This window comes from Cetorhinus maximus, chromosome 7 (assembly GCF_964194155.1).
Source record: "Cetorhinus maximus chromosome 7, sCetMax3.hap1.1, whole genome shotgun sequence".
Taxonomy (NCBI): Eukaryota; Metazoa; Chordata; class Chondrichthyes; order Lamniformes; family Cetorhinidae; genus Cetorhinus; species Cetorhinus maximus.
In genome coordinates, this window is record NC_135885.1 from 13292249 (window position 1) to 13311842 (window position 19594).

The following is a 19594-nucleotide window of genomic DNA, read 5'->3' on the forward strand; positions in this document are numbered from 1 at the left end:
TGCAGCGATGTCCAGGAGCTGAGATGATTGACTTTCAACAACCACAACCATGATCCTTTGTGCTAGGTATGACTGTGCGAGTGGAGGGATTTCCCCCTGCCTTATGGCAGAACTCATGCTGAAAGAGTGCCAGAGTGCAAAGCATTGGCGAGATTTGAGCTCTTATCCACTAAGCTACCAAGTCACTCTCTGGGCGGGATTTTCCGCACCCATCCGCCGCCGGGATCTTCCGGTCCCGCCGCAAGTCAATGGACTTCTAGCCGGGGCACCGACTCACCCGTGGTGGGTCCCACCCATGACAGGGCCGCAAAATCCTGGCCTATATTACAGTATACACCCTTTATATTACAGCCCTGTCTCTGAGCAAGTTATTAATGACTTGATGCCATTGTCACTACAGGAGACAATGAAGAGCTTAGGAGTTACCTCAAAAATTTGTCACCCGTTATATGTCAGAACAAAGCGCAGTTTGCAATCAGTGCTTTTAAACAACCGCCTTTGCTAACTTTGATAAGTGATGTTAGTACGAGGGGATCAAATACTTTCCATTTTACCCAGATTCCCGATAGCGAGGAAGTGCCCCTTTTAATGCAACACACAAGACTCATCTTTAATTCAATCTATGGAAAATGTACTGTCCCAATGGAATTATATAAGGAGTTGTCCGATTACAGTATGATAGTGCCACCAACTGGTCAAGCAATGTCTCTCCACATCACCCAGGCTCAGCTTTATTCAGGCATCATTTTAAACACCATATCGAAGTCCTGTGACCCCCTTTTGTAGTTAATATCAGCACCACTCCTCACTGTGAGCCTGTCTGCCGGTCTTCCTGAAGCAGTTGACGCCAGCTAGAATTTGCCTCCCTCCTAAATCTAAGCTTCCGCAGACAGTTCTCCTCAATCATTGTCAGGTAACTGTCACTCAGCTTATAAATGCAGGGATGGCTTTAATAAACAGTCTTTCTACGTTGTGTTTCCATCGGCTAAGAGAGGCAGTACTGAAAGCAGTTGCTACTGTGGTGAGTCAAACATATACAAACGCTCAGGGAAACAGTCAGTCTTTGTTCTCAAACGGATGGTTTAAACTGTTACTGAGTATTGCTGAAAGAGAGACATTCTCTCGAAACTCATCGTCTTGCACTCCTCAGGGCAGTTGCAAGAACACCAACGTCAGGGAAAGCAACAGCTTTATACCGTATGAGAAGAGAGTGCTGATTGGTTAGCAAGTGGACTCTGATTGGTAGAGGCGTTGCCATGGTGAATGCACCAGTTAATGGCGACTGACAGTTAACTGCCAAGAATTGTTTGAAATTTAAACCAGGCAGCTTGGTCAAGGCATTGCCCTGAGGAATGAACCAGAGAATGGCTATCACGTATTTTGTTTAGCTGAAACAGGCGCAATGTGTGGACACGTTCTTTCTGCCTGCAAAGTGCAGGGCCCTGTGTATTAATATATGTAGCTTCCAGTACACGCAAATGCACCTCACTGAATACTGTTATTGATACTCTTACAAGGGCACTGGACAGATCATTAGGTGCTTCATCTTAACTCCCCCATAGAGAAACTGTTTGAGATTTAGTTTCCAATCTACATCGAGAAGCTAATAATGCATATGTTTGGCTTGTGAACCTAACTCACATGCACCAGTTTGGAATATATTAGGATTTTCACAATCAACTTCCCATCAGTCTTTCGTATTTTCCAATTAGTAAAGAAGTCAGAATTGAACTATAATTGAATTATAATCATAGTTAGCAGCACTTAAATATTTAGTTTGCAAATCATTAGTAGAAAGGCTAAACGGAAGAAATAGATAACAAAATGAAAGAAGCGACTGGAAACTAACATAAACGGGTTGTCCCCAGGGACACACACCGAGACAATCATTAACTGCAGCTGGAAGATTATCAACTCGGTAAAAGACCTTTGGTCTGCCCGAAACTTGTTGGCCTTCCAGTGTAAAGAGTTGTCCCTGACCGAGTGTTGCAGACTGGCACATTCCAAGGTCCAGGACTACGTGCTGAGGGACGCACTAAAACTTGGGGCAGCTGCCGCAAAGGCGCAATGGGGAAAGGTCGCTGTCTAAGACCTTTCTGCCATAGGGCACCGAGGGGCTGGGAAAAGTATAGATCCCTCGAGCTGTACGGCTCACAATGAATGTATGCATTGAATACTAATTGTATTATAATTATATTGAAGCACCTCAGAGTGCAACATGATGTATGTTGATAACTCCAATACCACTGCACTGTCTGACTGTTACGACCATACTGAAATAATTGTAATATTCATTGATTGTGTTGAAGCACCTCTTGATCCATGTGTAAAAGTTGAATCTGATTGCACTTTTTGTGATGGCGACTTAGAAATATTTTGTAATGTTCTTCCAGATATTTTATGAATAAAGTATATTTCTTTTTTAAAAAGGGAATCCAAAAGTCTTCAATAGGCATATAGATAGTAAAAGTGTGATAAAAGGAGTGGGGCCAATTAGAGACCAAAAAGAGGATTTATGCATGGAGGCAGAGGGCATGGCTGAGATATTAAATGGGTAACTTGCATCTGCCTTTACCAAAGAAGATGCTGAACAGGTCATGGTGAAAGACGAGTTAGTTCAGACATTTGAAGGGTTCAAAATTGATAAGGAGGAGGTAGGTATTGGAGGTTGTCTGTACTTAAAGTTGACAAGACACCAGAACTGGATGAGATGCATCCAAGGAGACTAAGGGAAGTGAGAGTGGAAATGGCAACGGCACGGGCCATAATTTTCCAATCTTCCTCATGCTCAGCGGAAGAGAACAAGCAACCTGCACAGGTGGCTTGCCGTGCTCCCTGCCCATCACTGGATTAGTACTAGCAGGAACCGAGTGAGGTCATTGGTTGTCCACTTAAGGGCCTGAATTGGCGGTGAGGTGGGAAGTCTGAGCACGGGTCTTCCCACCCCAGACCTAATTTTGGTGAAGGTAGGAAGGTGGCAGGTTGCTCACATGCCACCCTCCCACCTGATTAAATTCCCTCCCGCCTCCAAACATGCCACGAGAGAGGAATAAAATTCTGCCAATAATTTTGGACCAAATTAAAAGTCAGTTGGGCAAACATGGGTTAATTAAGGAAAGCCAGCGCGAACTTGTTAAGGGAAAATCATATTTAACTAACTTGGTTGAGTTTTTTGATGAGCTAACTGAGAGAGTTGATGAGGGTAAGGTTATTCATGGGTTGTACACGGACTTCCAAAAGGCAGTTGATAAAGTGCTGCACAACAGACTTCTGATTAAAGTTAGAGTTCATGGAACAAAAGTACTGTAACAACATGGATATTGTTATGGTATTGGTAGAGACCAATAATGTTTAAAGAGAAATTCAAACTCCTAGTTATTAACTGAGAGAATGACACCACAAGATTTCACTTTTTACATAAAAAACTTTACTGTTACAGAGTTAAACCAAGAAAGTAGTACTAAATTTACACTATATTTTATAATTACTATTGTTTTAAACCCAGTTCTATTTTTACTTCCCCACTTTTACTTCCACTGTGTTACAGGATCTTGATGGTTAATTCACTGGGACTAAACCAAGATATGCCACAGATCTCAGGAATTTGTTTTGGTTCTCCTTAGCATTCCGATATTCCCTGAGGCACGAGATTTCTTGGGATCCTTTCGCTAGCATTTGACTAGGTGACCCTCCAACTCTCCTTCACTTCCTCATAACTTGGCTCAAGCATGGGCTTCACTGCATTCTCACTGAGTAGCTTCAAATCGGAAAACATCCTTGATTTCTGGTAGCCCTCTACTTTGGTTCCAGTTGCTTTACAGTGCCTGGCAGACTCTCTCTCTCTCTCCTCCTTCTCCGAGCTACAACTGGGCTGCTTCCAGAATTCAAGTATTCTTGTCTGTGTGAAATCACAGAATTTGTTTTTTAAATGACCTCGCTACATAACCTATAAGACCCCTGCACAAGCAACATGCCATAGCTGGCGTGTTCCAGACCATAAATTCAAACCAATTATCTTTTACCTTCAAAACATCCCTTTGATTCTGGGACCCACATGAATAACTTATACCTCCGATTTCTCTATCAGAAATCAAGGGTGTTTTCTGATTTGAAGCTACTGAGCAAGAATGCAGTGAAGTCCATTCTTGAGCCAGGGAGTCCACAATTGTGAAGAAGGGAAGGAGAGTTGAAGGGTCGTCTAGCCGAATGCGAGGGAAAGGATACCAATAAATCTCTAATGGACTAACTGTAGAGATCCTGTTTCTACCAAGGGCTCAGAAAGGGGTTACCCATTTTTTAGGTCTTTGCCACTTCCAATTCTAACCTTATTAAGTGTAGCGGGTGGTGGTGTGTGTCAGCTTCACCTCTGACTTCTGAGCGGTCCGAATCGCTCCCACTCCCTGGGTTCTAGACCTTGGACTTATTTGGCGGTTGTGATAAAGTGCAGCAGACAACTAGTTTTGGTGCAAGAAAAAAAACTGGGTTTATTGAAGTCACAAATTAATTTATAACATTAGGATTACACTGAGATTATACAGACCTACAAAGTTCACTTAGTTAAGAATGGGGAACACACGGCATAACGAGGGAAAAATCACGCTACTAATCCCCTTACCCTTGTCCCACCCTCAAAACCTAACTAAATTGAACTAGGAGAGGTCAGGGATCATGCTCACCAACCCAGGGTTCCTTACAGTTCAAAATCCAGCCAGGTAAGCTGCTTACAGTTTTGGGGTACGCTCTTTGTGTCCTCTGGGGCCTGCTGTCCCCACGTGGTCCTGGTCTGTGGAATCTGCGAAGCTTCTTCCGTTGGGTGGAGGTTGCGGTTGTGGGTGGTCGATCTTCATGGAGGGCTGCGGTTGCAACCTTGTTGTCTTCGGTTGAGCCTGCCACCCCGTGCCCCGCGCCGTGATGTTGCCTGCGGGCCTGCAAAACCTCCAGGTCTCCTTCCTCCGCTTGGCTCAGCTCCCTACTTCAACCGCTCCAAAAACTGCTCACCCTCCTGTGTCAGCTTTCAAAACTGCTCACCCCTCTGTCTCTGCTTCCCCTTCATAACTGGTGGCCCAGTTATACTGTTTTTTTAAAATTTCTTATCTGAAACCAAATCATGGTTAGTTCTTTGTCTGATTTGGGCTTCTTCAGGTGATTGTTGTCTCGTTGTTTTTAATGGGCTGGCATGATGTTTATCGTTTTCTTCCTGTCCCCGTAACTAGTCTTGAACTGAAAGCCATTGTATGTGTGGTGTATTGATGGGTTCGCATAATTGCATTGATTGCGGCCTTCCTGCCTTAGTAGTTAGTAGTGATTATTTATGCAAGATTTTGATGGGCTTTAGTTTCGTGTAAGATGAGGTCTTTCTCTGGGATGATTGTTTTAAAGGGAAGAATGTGTATTCTGTCTCCTCTCGTCCTAGCCTCCTATCTGCAGAGTTTTACATTTAACCCAGCAGTTGGGTCCTCTGCCATAAAATTTATTCTTTCATGGGAGGTGGGCGCCACTGACAAAGCCAACAAACATTTGTTGCCCGTCCCTAATTGCCCTTGAATTCAATGGTTTGTAGGCCATTTCAGAGGGCAGTTAAGAGTCAACCACATTGCAGTGGGTCTGGAGTCACAAGTAGGCCAGACCAGGTAAGGATGGCTGTTATGACATGACAGATGGTGTGTGCCAGACGAATCAAATCCACGAGGGAAACTTCATCACGTGGTCACAACTGTTTTGCAATTCGTATTTTATTTCGAGATCTGTGCCCTGAATTCAGAAGCAATAAGACTACCGTGACTTCAGAGGCTTTTTAAGAAAACTAAATTAAAAATTTATTAACTAAAGAAAAGTTTTCAAGCACATACATAGGTCTACAAATTACTACTATAATAACTCCTAAACCCCTAGTTAATCTGGCTCACAGTTACACCTCCGTTAAGGCAACAGTAAAAACAAATAGATTTAAACAGGCCCAGGAGAAGCAACACCATGCCCTGGACAGTGATATTCAAAGTGAGTTTCTCAGCTTCGGTTCCTGTAGACAGCAACTTGGTGCACAGAGGCTGGAGGCTTTTCACACTCGTGTTAAATCTTAGAATTCCTTCTCCTCTGACACATAGCCTCATCTCCTCTATACATGTTTCTCCCTTTTTAATGCAAATTCCATTGTTCCAATATGTCTTTGGGACTTTACCTTTCTCATAATATGAACACTATGAAAAGATTTATATTATCGGTAACCTTTGGGAAAAATAAACACACTGTTTGGCTTAGCTGCTTCTGGCTAGGTGTAACATCTTACCATCTCTTTGAAATTCAAACTACTCTAATTTATCCAAAAATGCAAATTTTCCTTACACCTCACATTCTAAAACTTCAGCCATGTTTACGTATTTAGCATTTCAAACCTAGCTTCTTGTTAACTCAGTCTCCAGACTAGCTGTCTCCAATTCAATTAAATCCTACATACACACACATAGACACAGAGAAACCATCCCAACCCCACTATTAACCTACCTGTACAATAAATCACAATAATATTATGAGAATTATTATATTTTCATGACAATGGCAAATTTCCTTCCCTAAAGAACATTAGTGAACCAGATGGGCAATATCCAAGGTTGGGCTGACAAGTGGCAAATAACAATCATGCCACATAAGTGCCATGCAATGACCATCTCCAACAAGCGTGAATCTAACCATCGCCCCTTGAAGTACAATGGCATTACCATCACTGAATCCCCCACTATCAACATCCTGGGAGCTTACCATTGAACAGAAACTGAATTGGACTAGCCATATAAATACTGTGGCTACAAGAGCAGGTCAAAGGATAAGAATCCTGCAGTGAGTAACTCACCTCCTGACTCCCCAAAGCCTGTCCATCATCTACAAGGCACAAGTCAGGAGTGTGATGGAATACTCTCCATTTGCCTGGGTGAGTGCAGCTCCAATAACATTGAAGAAACTTAACACCATCCAGTACAAAGCAGCCCACTTGATTGGCACCACATCCACAAACATTCACTCCCTCCACCACCAACGCACAGTAACAGCAGTGTGTACCATTTCCAAAATGCACTGTTGAAATTCACTTAGGCTCCTTAGAAAGCATCTTCCAAACCCACGACCACTACCAACTAGAAGGACAAGAGCAGCAGATGCATGGGAACACCACCACCTGGAAGTTCCCCTCCAAGCCATTCACCGTCCCTGACTTGGAAATATATCACCGTTCCTTCACTGTCGCTGGGTCAAAATCCTGAAACTCCCTAACAGCATTGTTGGTGTACCTACACCACATGGGCTGCAGCAGTTCAAGAAGGCAGCTCACCACCACCTTCTCAAGGGCAACTAGGGATGGGCTATAAATGCTGGCCCAGCCAGCGAAGCCCAGATCCCATGAATGAATTAAAAAATGGGTTTTTAATGACAATTGATGATAGTTTCACAGTCGATTGATGATAGTTTCACCATTACTAAGGCTAGCTCTATATTCCAGCTTTTATTAATTGAATTTAAATTCCACCAGTTCCCATGGTGCGATCTGAACCTATGTCCCAGAGCATTAGCCTGGGCCTTTGAATTAGTAGTTCAGTAACATTACCCCTGCACCACCATCTCCCCTTGTTATTACATTACTTCACATTAAACAAGAGGACACAGATGTAACTTATTAGATCTGACTATGCACTCTCTTAAAGCTCATAATAGCCTATTTAATTGAAGGAACAGAAATCTGACTCTGTTTATATTTCTTGACTCCAACAAAATTCTAAGTGGCGTGCAGGTTAATTCATGGAAACCACACAAAAAAATGCCAAAACCAGATGAAATCAATTGGATTTTTTTAATCCAAAAAAAAAATCTTATTTGTAACATTCAACTGGTTGTCCCTGTTGATCAAAGTACTAGATTGTTAGCTGAACCACCAGTTGACAAGGCAATTACTCATAATATGATCAAATTCAGAATGTGTTTGCAAAAGAATGTTTGCCTTTCCAGTTCTCAAGAATCCCTTTCCCTCTTTCCCAAACCATAAACAAGGAACAGAGTAATGAGCGGCTATAAAAATGTCACTTTTAAAAGGATTAACCAGGGAGGTTCTGGAAAAAAGAATCTGGATGCTGCATGGCAACTAAAAAGAGATCCCAAGGGATTGGACGTCTATTATTTTCCAGGCAAAAATCAAAACAGGACAGTTCAAAAGGTTCGCAGTCTCCGTGACTTCAATAACAAAATGACATTGTAAAGTAAACAATAAGTCACAAGTGCTATTAGCTGGACCCTTGCATTTTATTTGAATTATTGGAGTCATTGTCACACCAACAGAATGGGAATGTGCCACAACAGGGCTGAAGCCACGGTTTCCAGAGAATATTGTTCCAAGAAAGCTGGAGAGGGACCGGAGTCAAGGTCTTCCTATGTTCTTCCACCCCTAACTGAATCTGCTTTTGGATTTCATGGAAAAGTGGCTCGGTACCAGGCGATAAAGGGTTTGCTTCTGAGGGGTCCTTTGAGAGGTCAAAGAGTAAAGGTGGGTCATGGTAGGAGACATAATGTCCGTGACACCTGCAGATCTCACTCTGGTAGCAACTGCCCACTTCAAATTTGGGAGTGAAAAAATGTGCCTTCCACACGGAATCGCCTAAAAAAAAAGAGAAAGAAATATATAGAATCGACACAAATCCTAGGAAAATATAACAATCTTGAATACAGTTTTCTTGAATTCATTCCTGGTAAGGCCAGCATTTATTGCCCATCCCGAGTTGTCCTTGAGGAGGTGGGTGGTGAATACAACTTCTTAAAAACCACGGAGTGGGCGATTTCAGAGGGCAGTTAACGGTCAACCACATTGCGGTGGGTCTGGAGTCACATGTAGGCCAGACCTGGTAAGGACGGCAGATTTCCTTCCCTAAAGGATATTCAACAGCCAGATTGTTTGTTTTTACGGCAATCCGATGGTTTCATGGTCACAGTTACTGATAGTAGCTTTTTTTATTCTAGGGGCAGGGTTTTCGGGTCGCCGGATGAGCGTGAGGCAGGCGGGCCCGGGGAGCGACCAGGAAGTATTCCGCCGCCCGCAATCGGCCCCCCGGCCGCAATTTCACGCTGGCTGGCGAATTAATGGCGTGAAAGGCTGCACTGAGAAGCTCAGCGCTGCTGGGGTGGGGGTCAGGGGGCGCGAACGCAAAAGTCTGCGCATGCGCGGGGGGGAGGGGGGAGCACCCACCGAAATCTCCTTGAAGGCAGGGAGCTGCCTCAGGGAGCTGAAGAATTGTAAAAACAAAAATAAAGATTTCGAAAATGTGAAAAAAAAACGTCCCTGCACAGGGCTCAGTAAACGTAATAAAAACTATGCCAAAACATTTTTATTTTTAAAAAATTAATGTGGGAAACCTCGCCCAGCCCGTTTCCTAAAAACTCCAAGGGCCGCCTGGCCAATTCACCGCCCGCCAACCGTAAGGTTGGATGGGCAGCAATAAAGGGCTTTCAATTCATTGATTAATGGCCTTAATGGGCCTCTTAATTGTCGGCGGGCGTGCCCGAGAGTCGGCACCGCGCCAGCCAACCGAAGCGATGACTTTGGTACACTCGCCCAACGCCATCGTGCCCCATTTGACGCCCGATCAGGTCAGGCACGCGCCTGCCTGCCCGCCCGCGGGGCCCTAAAATCCTGCCCCAGATTTCTTTCCTTGGGATTAACTGAATTTAAATTCCCCCAGCTGGGTGGGATTGTGAACTCGTGGGCAGAAATTTTCTGGTGGCCCAGGGCTGGGTTTGCAGGCGAAGAGGCCCTTCCTGCCCACCTACCTGCCCACCTCTGACCCGGTCATGGTTTAACGGGCAAATGCGCGAGGCCACAGGCAGCCCCACCCGCCCTCACCCCAATTGAGGCCCTTGGGTGGCCAACTAATGGAGGAGGTTGGTGATGGGTGAGAAGCTCGACAGGTAAAGACGCTTGGGCCTTGGACGGGAAAGGTGGGCGATGCCTCCCTCACCAACCCCCTTCTCCGATCAGAAATGCCCCCAAGGTCTGCCCCTCCCCTACATGTGTCCCCACCCACCCCACCGTACCCCGGGGGAGCATCTTGCCCCCCCCACAACCAGCCCACCCTTCCTATCCTGGCCCTGCTAGATCCTTTCCCTTCCCCAACCCCCCTCTCCGCAACTCACTTGTCACCCAGCTCCTGGCCTCTAGATTACAAATCCAGTAATGTAACGAATATATTACTGTAGCCCTTCAACGCAGTGAGAGTGGAACTTTAAATACCAAGAATGATTTTACTGGTAAAGGGAACACTGCAGACCCCTGCAGACATAAGCACAGGTTAGCTACATGACTCCATTTCTATATTAGAACAGTTTCCAGTTACTGAACACTTACTGTCTCTTGGGTGCCATCGTACTGCATTCAAGGCATTTCCACAGTAATGAAAGAGAAATTCGTGCTCCGAGCGCTGCACATCTCCTGTTAACAGTGGCATCAAGTCTCGTCCATCTATTACCCTAGTGAGGTATCAGTAACAAACAGCGGTTTAATGTAGCGAATGGTGTTAATCCCTATCCACTTGAATCACTTTCCTTTCATTGAACCACAATGTCAATCATTATGATCCCCTCCAACACAAAATCATGCATTCACAAGAGAAAGCTACAAATTGTGTGACTGGCTTAAAGGCCGGGGTTTTCCACGTCCGCTGGCGTCAATCATGTTCGGTGGCGTGAGCGGACAATACGGTGAGAAGGCCAGAAATATGTTTCATGACGTCGTGAAATCAGTTTGCGATCGTCCACTCAGCCCGTCGATGGCGGGTACTATCTTCCACCATAGGATGTCGGGAACCTCATAGTAATACATCAGCATACATACATCCAGTCAGCCCGTTGGGATTCCTCCCCCCGCCCCCACTGAACCGTCCGCCCACGTCGGCGGGAAAACACGCCAACGTGTTTCACAACAGCATATATATAAGGCGTGCACCTGGTGAGCTGCACTTCACTCGGGACTTCAAGGTTTGTTTGCTTACCTTGCTTTGGGCAGCACTCACAGTCATCAGCGCCAGGCTTCACAGGCAGCACCACATCACTCCCAGGGGGGCTCATGTGTAGGTCCCTACCTACCAGACCAGCCATATGTGGCTTTTCAATGGCTACAGGGCTAGGGCTTGCTTGGAGAAGGGGGGAGAAGTGGCCTCAGGCAATGGAAGAGACTGCAGGGCGAGGGCTTTATTGGGGAAGGAGGGTAACCCAGGGTGTGTGTGGAGGCAAATGCTGATCTGTGCAAGTGTCCTCAAGATGGTGAAGGCTGAGGAAGCAATCTCCAGAGGAGATGAGGCCAGGTGGACATGTGAGGGTTTGTGTGAGAGAGTGAGTGGTGATGTCCCTCGAGCTGGCAGTGAGATGCCAGTGAATGTGTGAGTTTAGAGTGATGAGATGGTTGCCATACTCTGGCTGCACAGATGAGATCATTCATCCTCTAGCTGCATTGGATGGCCAACCTCTTCTGTGCAGCATTGGCACTGATCACCACTGCCATCGACTCCCAAGCTGGAGTGATAATGCAGCTGCCCCTCCTGTGGCCTGAGTGGGGTAGAGGACATCACAGCGGGGCCTCCACAGTGCCCAAAAGGCACTTGAGGGCTGCAGTCTTCTTGCCTTTCGAGGCCATGTTTTCTTTGCTGCAGTCCTGGGCTGGAAGCACTGAACGCGGCTGTACTTTAAATGTGGTGCCTGGAGTGATGAAAGGGCGAGGTGATGGCATGGCAGGCAAATCAGAGCCCGCTCGCCATGGAAACGGCATGTATCCTGGGGACGCATAATTAATGCGGCAGGTTTGGGATAATATGGTGTGAAAACCCACCATTGTGGCCGATGGTTAAGCATCATTTCTCCTGCCCACTACCGCACTTCGAGCAAATCTGAGATGATTCTGCCCAAAGTCTCCAAAAAGTGTGCCGTTTTCAGAGTGCTTTGACAAACCACCTATAAGGCTATTTTCAAATCCCTTGGCACATATCCATATCAATCTTACCCTCCTCTTCCCAACTACTTTCAAGCCAATCTTTTGACAATTTGACAAGCAGAGGTCCCCAGTATCACAGATGCCAGTCTTCAGCCAATTCGATTCACTCCACATGATATCAAGAAACAGCTGAAGGCACTGCATACTGCAAAGGCTATGGGCCCTGACAATATTCCGGCAATAGTACCGAAGACTTGTGCTCCAGAATTTGTCGCACCCCTAGCCAAGCTGTTCCAGTGCAGCTACAACACTGGCATCTACCCAGCTAAGTGGAAAATTGCCCAGGTATGTCCTGTACACAAAAAGCAGGACAAATCCAACCCGGCCAATTACCGCCTCACCAGTCTACTCTCCATCAGCATTAAAGTGATGGAAGGGGTCATCAGCAGTGCTATCAAGAGACACTTCCTTAGCAATAACCTGCTCACTGATGCTCAGTTTGGGTTCCATCAGGGCCACTCAGCTCCTGACCTCATTACAGCCTTGCTCCAACATGAAAAAAAGAGCTGAACTCCCGAGGTGAGGTGAGAGTGACTGCCCTTGACATCAAGGCAGCATTTGACCGAGTGTGGCATCAAGGAGCCCAACAAAACTGGAGTCAATGGGAATCAGGGGGAAATCTCTCCGCTGGTTGAAGTTACTCCCAGCACTTAGGAAGATGTTTGCATTTGTTGGAGCTCAATCATCCCTGTTCCAGGACATCACTGCAGGAGTTCCTCAGGGTAGTGTCCAAGGACCAACCATCTTCAGCTGCTTCATCAATGACCTTCCTTCCATCATAAGGTCAGAAGTGGGGATGTTTGTTGATGATTGAATGTTCAGCACCATTCACGACTGCTCAGATACTGAAGCAGCCAATGTCCAAATGCAACAAGATCTGGACAATATCCAGGCTTGGGCTGACAAGTGGCAAGTAACATTTGCACCACACAAGTGCCAGACAATGACCATCTCCAACAGGAGAGAATCTAACATCATGCCTTGATATTCAATGGCATTACCATCACTGAATTCCCCAATATCAACATCCTCGGGGTTACCATTGGCCAGAAACTGAACTGGACGAGCCACATATAGAGGTCAGAGGCTAGGAATCCTGCAACGGGTAACTCACCTCCTGACTCCCCAAAGCCTGTCTGCCATTTACAAGGCACAAGTCAGGAGTGTGATGGAACACTCCCCACTTGCCTGGATGAGTGCAGCTCCAACAACACTCAAGAAACTTGATACTATCCAGCACAAAGGAGCCCGCTTGATTTGCACCCCTTCCACAAACATTCACTCCCTCCACCACCACCAAGTAGTAGCAGCAGTGTGTACCATCTACAAGATGCTCTGCAGGAACTCACCAAGGCTCCTCAGGCAGCAAATTCCAAATGCACGACCACTACCATCTAGACGGACACGAGCAGCAGATAGATGGGCACACCACCACCTGGAAGTTCCTCTCCAAGCCACTCACCATCCTGACTTGGAAATATATTGCCGTTCCTTCACTGTTGCTGGGTCAAAATCCTGGAACTCCCTCCCTAACAGCACTGTGGGTGTACCTACACCACATGGACTGCAGCGGTTCAAGAAGGCAGCTCACCACCACCTTCTCAAGGGCAACTAGGGATGGGCAATAAATGCTGGCCCAGCCAGCAAAGCCCACATCCCATAAAATAATTTTTAAAATTACAACACATTGGGCGGAATCGTCCCCGATTTGCACTAAGTGCGGTAGCAATAGTGGCTTCTCACGCCGTATCATCTCAAACCTGCTGCATTAATTATGCATTCCTGGGAAACACCATTTTCCATGGCGAGTGGACTCTCATTCACCTGCTACACCATCACCTCACTGCTTCATCACACCTGGCACCATATTTAAAGTGCAGCTGCGCACATACATCTCAGTGCTTCCAGCCCACAACTGCTGCATGGGAGGTATTGTCCTGAAAGGCAAGAAGGCTGCAGCCCCCAGGTTCAATGACGCGTCCCTCAAGCACATTTTGGGCATGGTGGAGGCCCACCATGATGTCCTCTACACCTGCTCTGGCCGCAGGATGGACAGAAACATCACCAATCCGGCTTGGGAGGCGGTGGCAGTGGTGGTCAGTGCCAACGCCCTGCAAAAGGGGAGAGCCACCCAGTGCTGCAAGAGGATGAATGAATGATCTCCCTTTCCTCCTCACTCTCAACTCACACACTCACAAACCCTTCACACATCCACAGGGCCCTCACTCACTGCCAGTTTAAGGGACACCATTCACTCTCTCACACACACCTTCATCATCCTCAGCCCATTCATGGGACCACTCACCACCTACGCATGGCAGGCATACTTATCATCTGGCCTGGCAGGCGTCCTGCTTACACTCTCTCCGTCTCTATTTATGCAGGACAAGCTAGCGTACAAGAGGGAGATGTCGCAGACTGGCGGAGGAATGCCTGAAATCAAGGTCCTCAAGGACTTTGAAAATGGTGCCATCCAGCTGGCCGGCGATGACTGGGACCGGTCCTGTGCTGACAGTGAGGTCGGCGCTGCTCTACCAAGCGAGGATCCAGCAGTGCAACATCCATCAGACAACCATGCTGTGAGTGATGTGTCCTCCTTCACAGGCCACTGTCATGCACTAATTATCTCTCCTTGCTTTCACAGGCACATCTGAGAAACAGCCAAGGGAGTCCACAACCCAGGGCCTCCAATCAAGCCTCGAGGGAGTTCAGAAGAGCAATCCGGTGAAACCCTCCCTGAAGTCCCGTCACAGCGCTCACCCACACTCTCCACCAACGCAGAGACACACACCTTGGTGGGAGCTAGCTTTAGAGTAGCCTCAGGATCACAATCTGGTGAGCACATCTCACTTTCTGATCCCCAGGTGTCTGGCACTCGGAGGACTGCTGGAGGCCAGAAATCTGCTGAGTCCGAGTCAGATGACGAGCCTCTGGACTTGGTCATGTCACAGTTGCTGGATCTGCAAAGACAAGCTCGGGAACATCAGGAAGGGATGTCCGCTGCACTCCTCAGATTGCAAAGCACGATGGAGGAGTCCGTCTGCCTTCAGGCTGAGGTGATAGTGCCGGCATTGCAATGGGCCGAGGTCAATGCTGGTAGGATGGCGGTTGCCATGGAGACCTTAGTCCAGGACATCACTCCTGCACTACTGTGCGGGCTGAACTCCATCACCAACACCATAGTTGGCCTCCAACTGTGTGTACGGGAGAAGGGTGCGGGGCAGCCCGATCTCACTCCAGCTACCCCTTTTCCTCAAGGAGTCAGCCAGGGTCCCTTGCGCACCCATAGGGAGGAGTAAAAGCAGGTGTACCCCACCGGGCCATCCATCCAGGTGACTCCAGCCCATCTGAATCCTCTCTTCCTGTGACCCCAGCAACTCCAGCTCCACAGGCCAAAGAGGGTGCCACTGCCACACAAAAGGTGTGGACCCCAAAAGCAGGCCGGAGCCCTCTAGGTCTCAGGCCTCCAGTGGACGCCCACCAAGGTCATCACAGACAGGGCATAGCAGTCAGCAGGATGCCTCCACCTCCGCTGTGGATGTCCGGGGAGCAAAAGATGTAGTGGCAGGGTTAGGAAGGTTAAGAAGATGTAGTTGCACAGCCTGGGCATGGGTGTTACTTGTACATAATATTCACTATTGTAAATAAACTCCCAAGGAGGTCTCTCTGTCTGTGGCTCCTTGTTCTGATGAGCAGTGCTCATGTCACTCAGATGTGAAAACTTTCTGCATAAGTTAAAAGCAGGTGTCTCAATCCCGGGCCTCTTCCCAGTGCTTTGTGCAGCCTTCAGACCAAAGTGATGTTCCAACTCACACTCATTGGTCATACTGCCTGTACCTCGCTCTGCTGCAGTCTGAGGCCACTGCGATGGTGTCATCAGCCACGTCCTCTGCGGGTAGCCCTGGTCCCCTAGGATCCATCCCTGCAGCCTCTGTGGACCCTGGAAGACGTCAGGGATCTGTGACCGACTGAGGATGTAGGAGTCGTGCACACTCCCTGGAAACCGTGTGCAAACCTGCAGGATGCATTTGTGGTGGTCGCACACCAGCTGCACATTCAGCAAATGGAAGCCCTTGAAGTTGACAGAGTTGACTCCTTGTTGTGACGGAGACCTGCGTGCTGCGTGAGTGCAGTCGATGGCACCCTGCGCCTGTGGGAAACCCAAGATCTGCGCAAATCCAATCGCTCTTGCATCCTGGCTTTCTTGGTCCTGGGCAAAACACACAAAGTTCTGTGCCCTCACAGAGATGGCATCCGTGACCACATGGATGCATTTGTGTCTGGAGGCTTGTGAGATCCCACTGAGGTCGCCTGTGGAGACTTGAAAGGAGACACTGGCATAAAAATTGAGCGCCGTGGTCATTTTCATGACCATTGGTAATGGATGCCCTCCATGTCCCCATGGCAACAAATCCTACAGTGGCTGGAAGATGTGACTGACCAGTTCCCTAGACATGCGCAGTCTTTGGCAACACTGGTTCTTGGTCATCTGCAGGAATGAAAGGCAGCGTCTACAGATCCTGGGTCTAGCTAGGCGCCGACCAATGATGGCTTGCTCTGACTCTTCAGCAGTGTGTGTGGGAGCCCTAGCCACCCCTTCTTCCTGAGGGTGCTACTCCTCCCTCTGCGCAGCCAGACACCTCCGTCGCTCTCTTCTCTGTCATCTCCGCTCTCTGCACACCACAGGGCATACAGCTAGTTCACCAGGCTCCATGCTCCTGCAGAATGAAAGAGAGAGATGTTTGAGTTAGCATGGGTATACTAAGAACCTCTTTTGGTTAAGTCTGAAGGTCTGAAGGCCCCTTAATGCATCTCATAGACTGCTGATCACCACTTGGATGGTCAGAGTTTAGTGTGCTGCATGGCTGCCAAAACCCCAACCTCCTCTGCCCCACTCCACCTGACCAATTGGCAGCAGCTTTGCCCACTGGACTGCATGCTGTGCTCTCAACTCAGGTGCAGGAATTCTCTTAGCCCGCACTGCAAAGCTGCACTGTTAGCTTGAACCATGGGGGAGGCTGGTTCAAACCAGGATGATGACACTGCAAGGGGCTGTGAGCGCCTCCACCACTGACTACTCCATGACCAGCTTTAGCAAGGAGATTGTACAATGTGCCCAGTCATCCAACTGTTCTGCAGTTCACTAAAATGCTCATTAGTTTGTAGTCTGTGCCTAAGGGGTGAAAAGCTCTGGAGCTCTCGGTGGCACTTTGATGCCTCTGCGTTGCTCGAGTGGGCAGATAAGCTGGAGGCCGGACTCCACATATGTCAATGTGGCTGTGACCGAACTGTCTCAGCTGCAGAGGAGGCAGATTTCTCTAATGTGTGGCCGCTTCCCTCCCCGCCACCCCACACGTACTTGAACACTACCTTCAACCACAGGGCAGCCCTTGCCCCCACCCCCCTTCCAATGTGTCTCAACTGCAGGGCAGCCCTCACCCCCACCCCCAAGTCGCCTCAGCCACAGGGCAGCCCTCGCCCCCTTGCCTGCGATGCGCCTCAAGCTTGAAGTCCAACAGGTGACCCAGGCGAGCGCTGCACAATGTTTCTGTGCACTCACCTCCGAGTTCCCCTCAAAGTGCAGCCCGCCAATTGCACGCCTTATAAATGCTGTTGTGAAACACGTCGGCGTGATGGGCGGACGATCCAGCAGCGGGTGGGGAGGGAATGATTCCAGCCGGCTGGCCTTATAATGACGTGCAGATGTATTACAATGAGGTTCCGGACCGACATCCGATAGTGGGGAACGCGACCCGCCATTGACAGGCTGGAGCGGATGATCGAAAACTGGTTTCGCGACATTGTAAAAACCGATTTTTGGCCTTCTCGCCATATCGTCCGCTCACGCCACCGAACGCACTCAACAGCAGTGGGCACGGGCGATTCCGCCCAATCTTTCAGGTTGTTCTCAAGAAACCTTTTGTCTGAAAGATTAGGAGGCGGGACCTGGTGATTCTGCCCATTGTAATTGAATCCCCTTACATTTTTTATTGTTAATATGGGAAATTCAATCCAAACTTAATCACACATCAGTAGCTCTGCTGCAAGGCGCAAATTCTAATTGCACTGTGTTAGCCTACAAGGAGGCAACTGCAATATTGGATGGAGCATTTGGAGCTTCTCTGCTGCACAGGCTGAGCAACTGGAAGACTCACAATTCAACACTGCCATGGGCAGGAGAGTGTAATTACAGTATAACAAATTTACATTGGGAGTCTTCATTATACACGTTGACATAGGAACTTCAGAATGGAAAAGTTGATAAGAGTCACCGTGACAACTGAAAGCAAGGTTTTCTAGACAGGTAGTGCATGCAGATGTAATCATTTTGCTATATATTATACATTCTTTACCTATCTTGAGGCAACGAGGCACCAGCTAATTTGACAACCGTTGGATAAATGTCCATAAGGCTGGTAGGCTCATCAATTTTCTTGTTGGAAGGCAACAGGCCTGGCCACCTGAATATCCCAGGGACACGGATACCACCTTCCCAACCAGCCAATCCCTTTTTACCTACAAAACAGAAAAGCACCTTTAATTTGCTTATTAAAGTTAATGGGATCAATGATCGGAATAATTTAATTTCCTTTATCCTGCTTTCCGGCCCTCTTTTCCCCTCTCCTTTCCTTCAGGTAGTAAACACTAAGATGCATTTACACAGGTTCTCCTGTACTTTGCCCTGGTGGGGATTTGGCAGTTGAAAACTTTCTCAGTAGTACAGAACTTGAATATTGCTGAAAAGGGAGACATGTTGCTGAAGCTTTTTTCACCTTGCACTCATCAGGACAAACGCAAGAATGCCAAACTTCAAACAATCACAACAATTTATACTACAAGAGAAGGCCAAACTTGCCAAACAACTCTGAGTACGCCAACAGAAAAGTTTCAGCACAGAAGGAGGTCATTCGGCCCATCTTGTCCATGCCAATAGCTATACTAACAGCTGATTTAAGATAATCAGCTCATTTACGCTTACAAGAAGTGACATATATTCATATCAGAGAGCTATTCTCTGCAAACAAAAGGAATATATTCAAGCCTTGCACCTTTTTTGAATTACCCATGAGCTTAGGGAGCCTTTGGCTCCCCACTGCTTTTCCATTGCGCTGTCACAGCCAGAGCTGACAAGTCAACCAATCAGCAATGAGCTGTGAGATTCCATTGGCTGAGAGAGGATTTTTTTTCTTATAACTACTGTTGGTAGCTTCCAGGACAAACGGCCAATCCTGTGGTCATTTGACTTGTAGCAGCCATCTTTTGGTTCATCAGAAAGTCAATTTTAAAAATAGCAAAAAAAAATAATTAAGTTTTAGATTTCTTTTCATGCTATATTGACCCAACAGCAGTGTGAGATGAATGATATGTACCACTTATCAGCCCAAGCCTGAATGTTGTCCAGGTCTGGTTGCATATGAGCGCTGACTGTTTCATTATCTGAGGAGCTGGGAATGCAACTGAACATTGTGCAATCATCAGCGAACATCCCCACTTTTGGCCATTTGATTGAGGGAAAATCATTGCTGAAGATTACCAGGTCTAGGATACCACCCTGAGGAACTCCTGCAGGAATGACTTGGG

The 19594-nt window shown here is 47.4% G+C and overlaps 1 protein-coding gene across 5 annotated transcripts in view; it reads right to left on the reverse strand.

Moving 5' to 3' along the window:
* Positions 1 to 7822: 7822 nt before the first annotated feature.
* The window catches only part of LOC144682594 (arylsulfatase H-like), a 46582-nt gene continuing 34810 nt past the window's right edge, over positions 7823 to 19594 (reverse strand). For all 5 annotated transcript variants that reach the window (XM_078545064.1, XM_078545067.1, XM_078545066.1 and 2 more), the window contains 3 exons: positions 18367 to 18529; positions 10376 to 10497; positions 7823 to 8635 (listed from right to left, as the gene is read on the reverse strand). In XM_078545064.1, the coding sequence (XP_078401190.1) occupies positions 8265 to 8635; positions 10376 to 10497; positions 18367 to 18529 (656 nt within the window). In that variant the 3' untranslated portion in view covers positions 7823 to 8264. The remainder of the gene's footprint in view (positions 8636 to 10375; positions 10498 to 18366; positions 18530 to 19594) is intronic.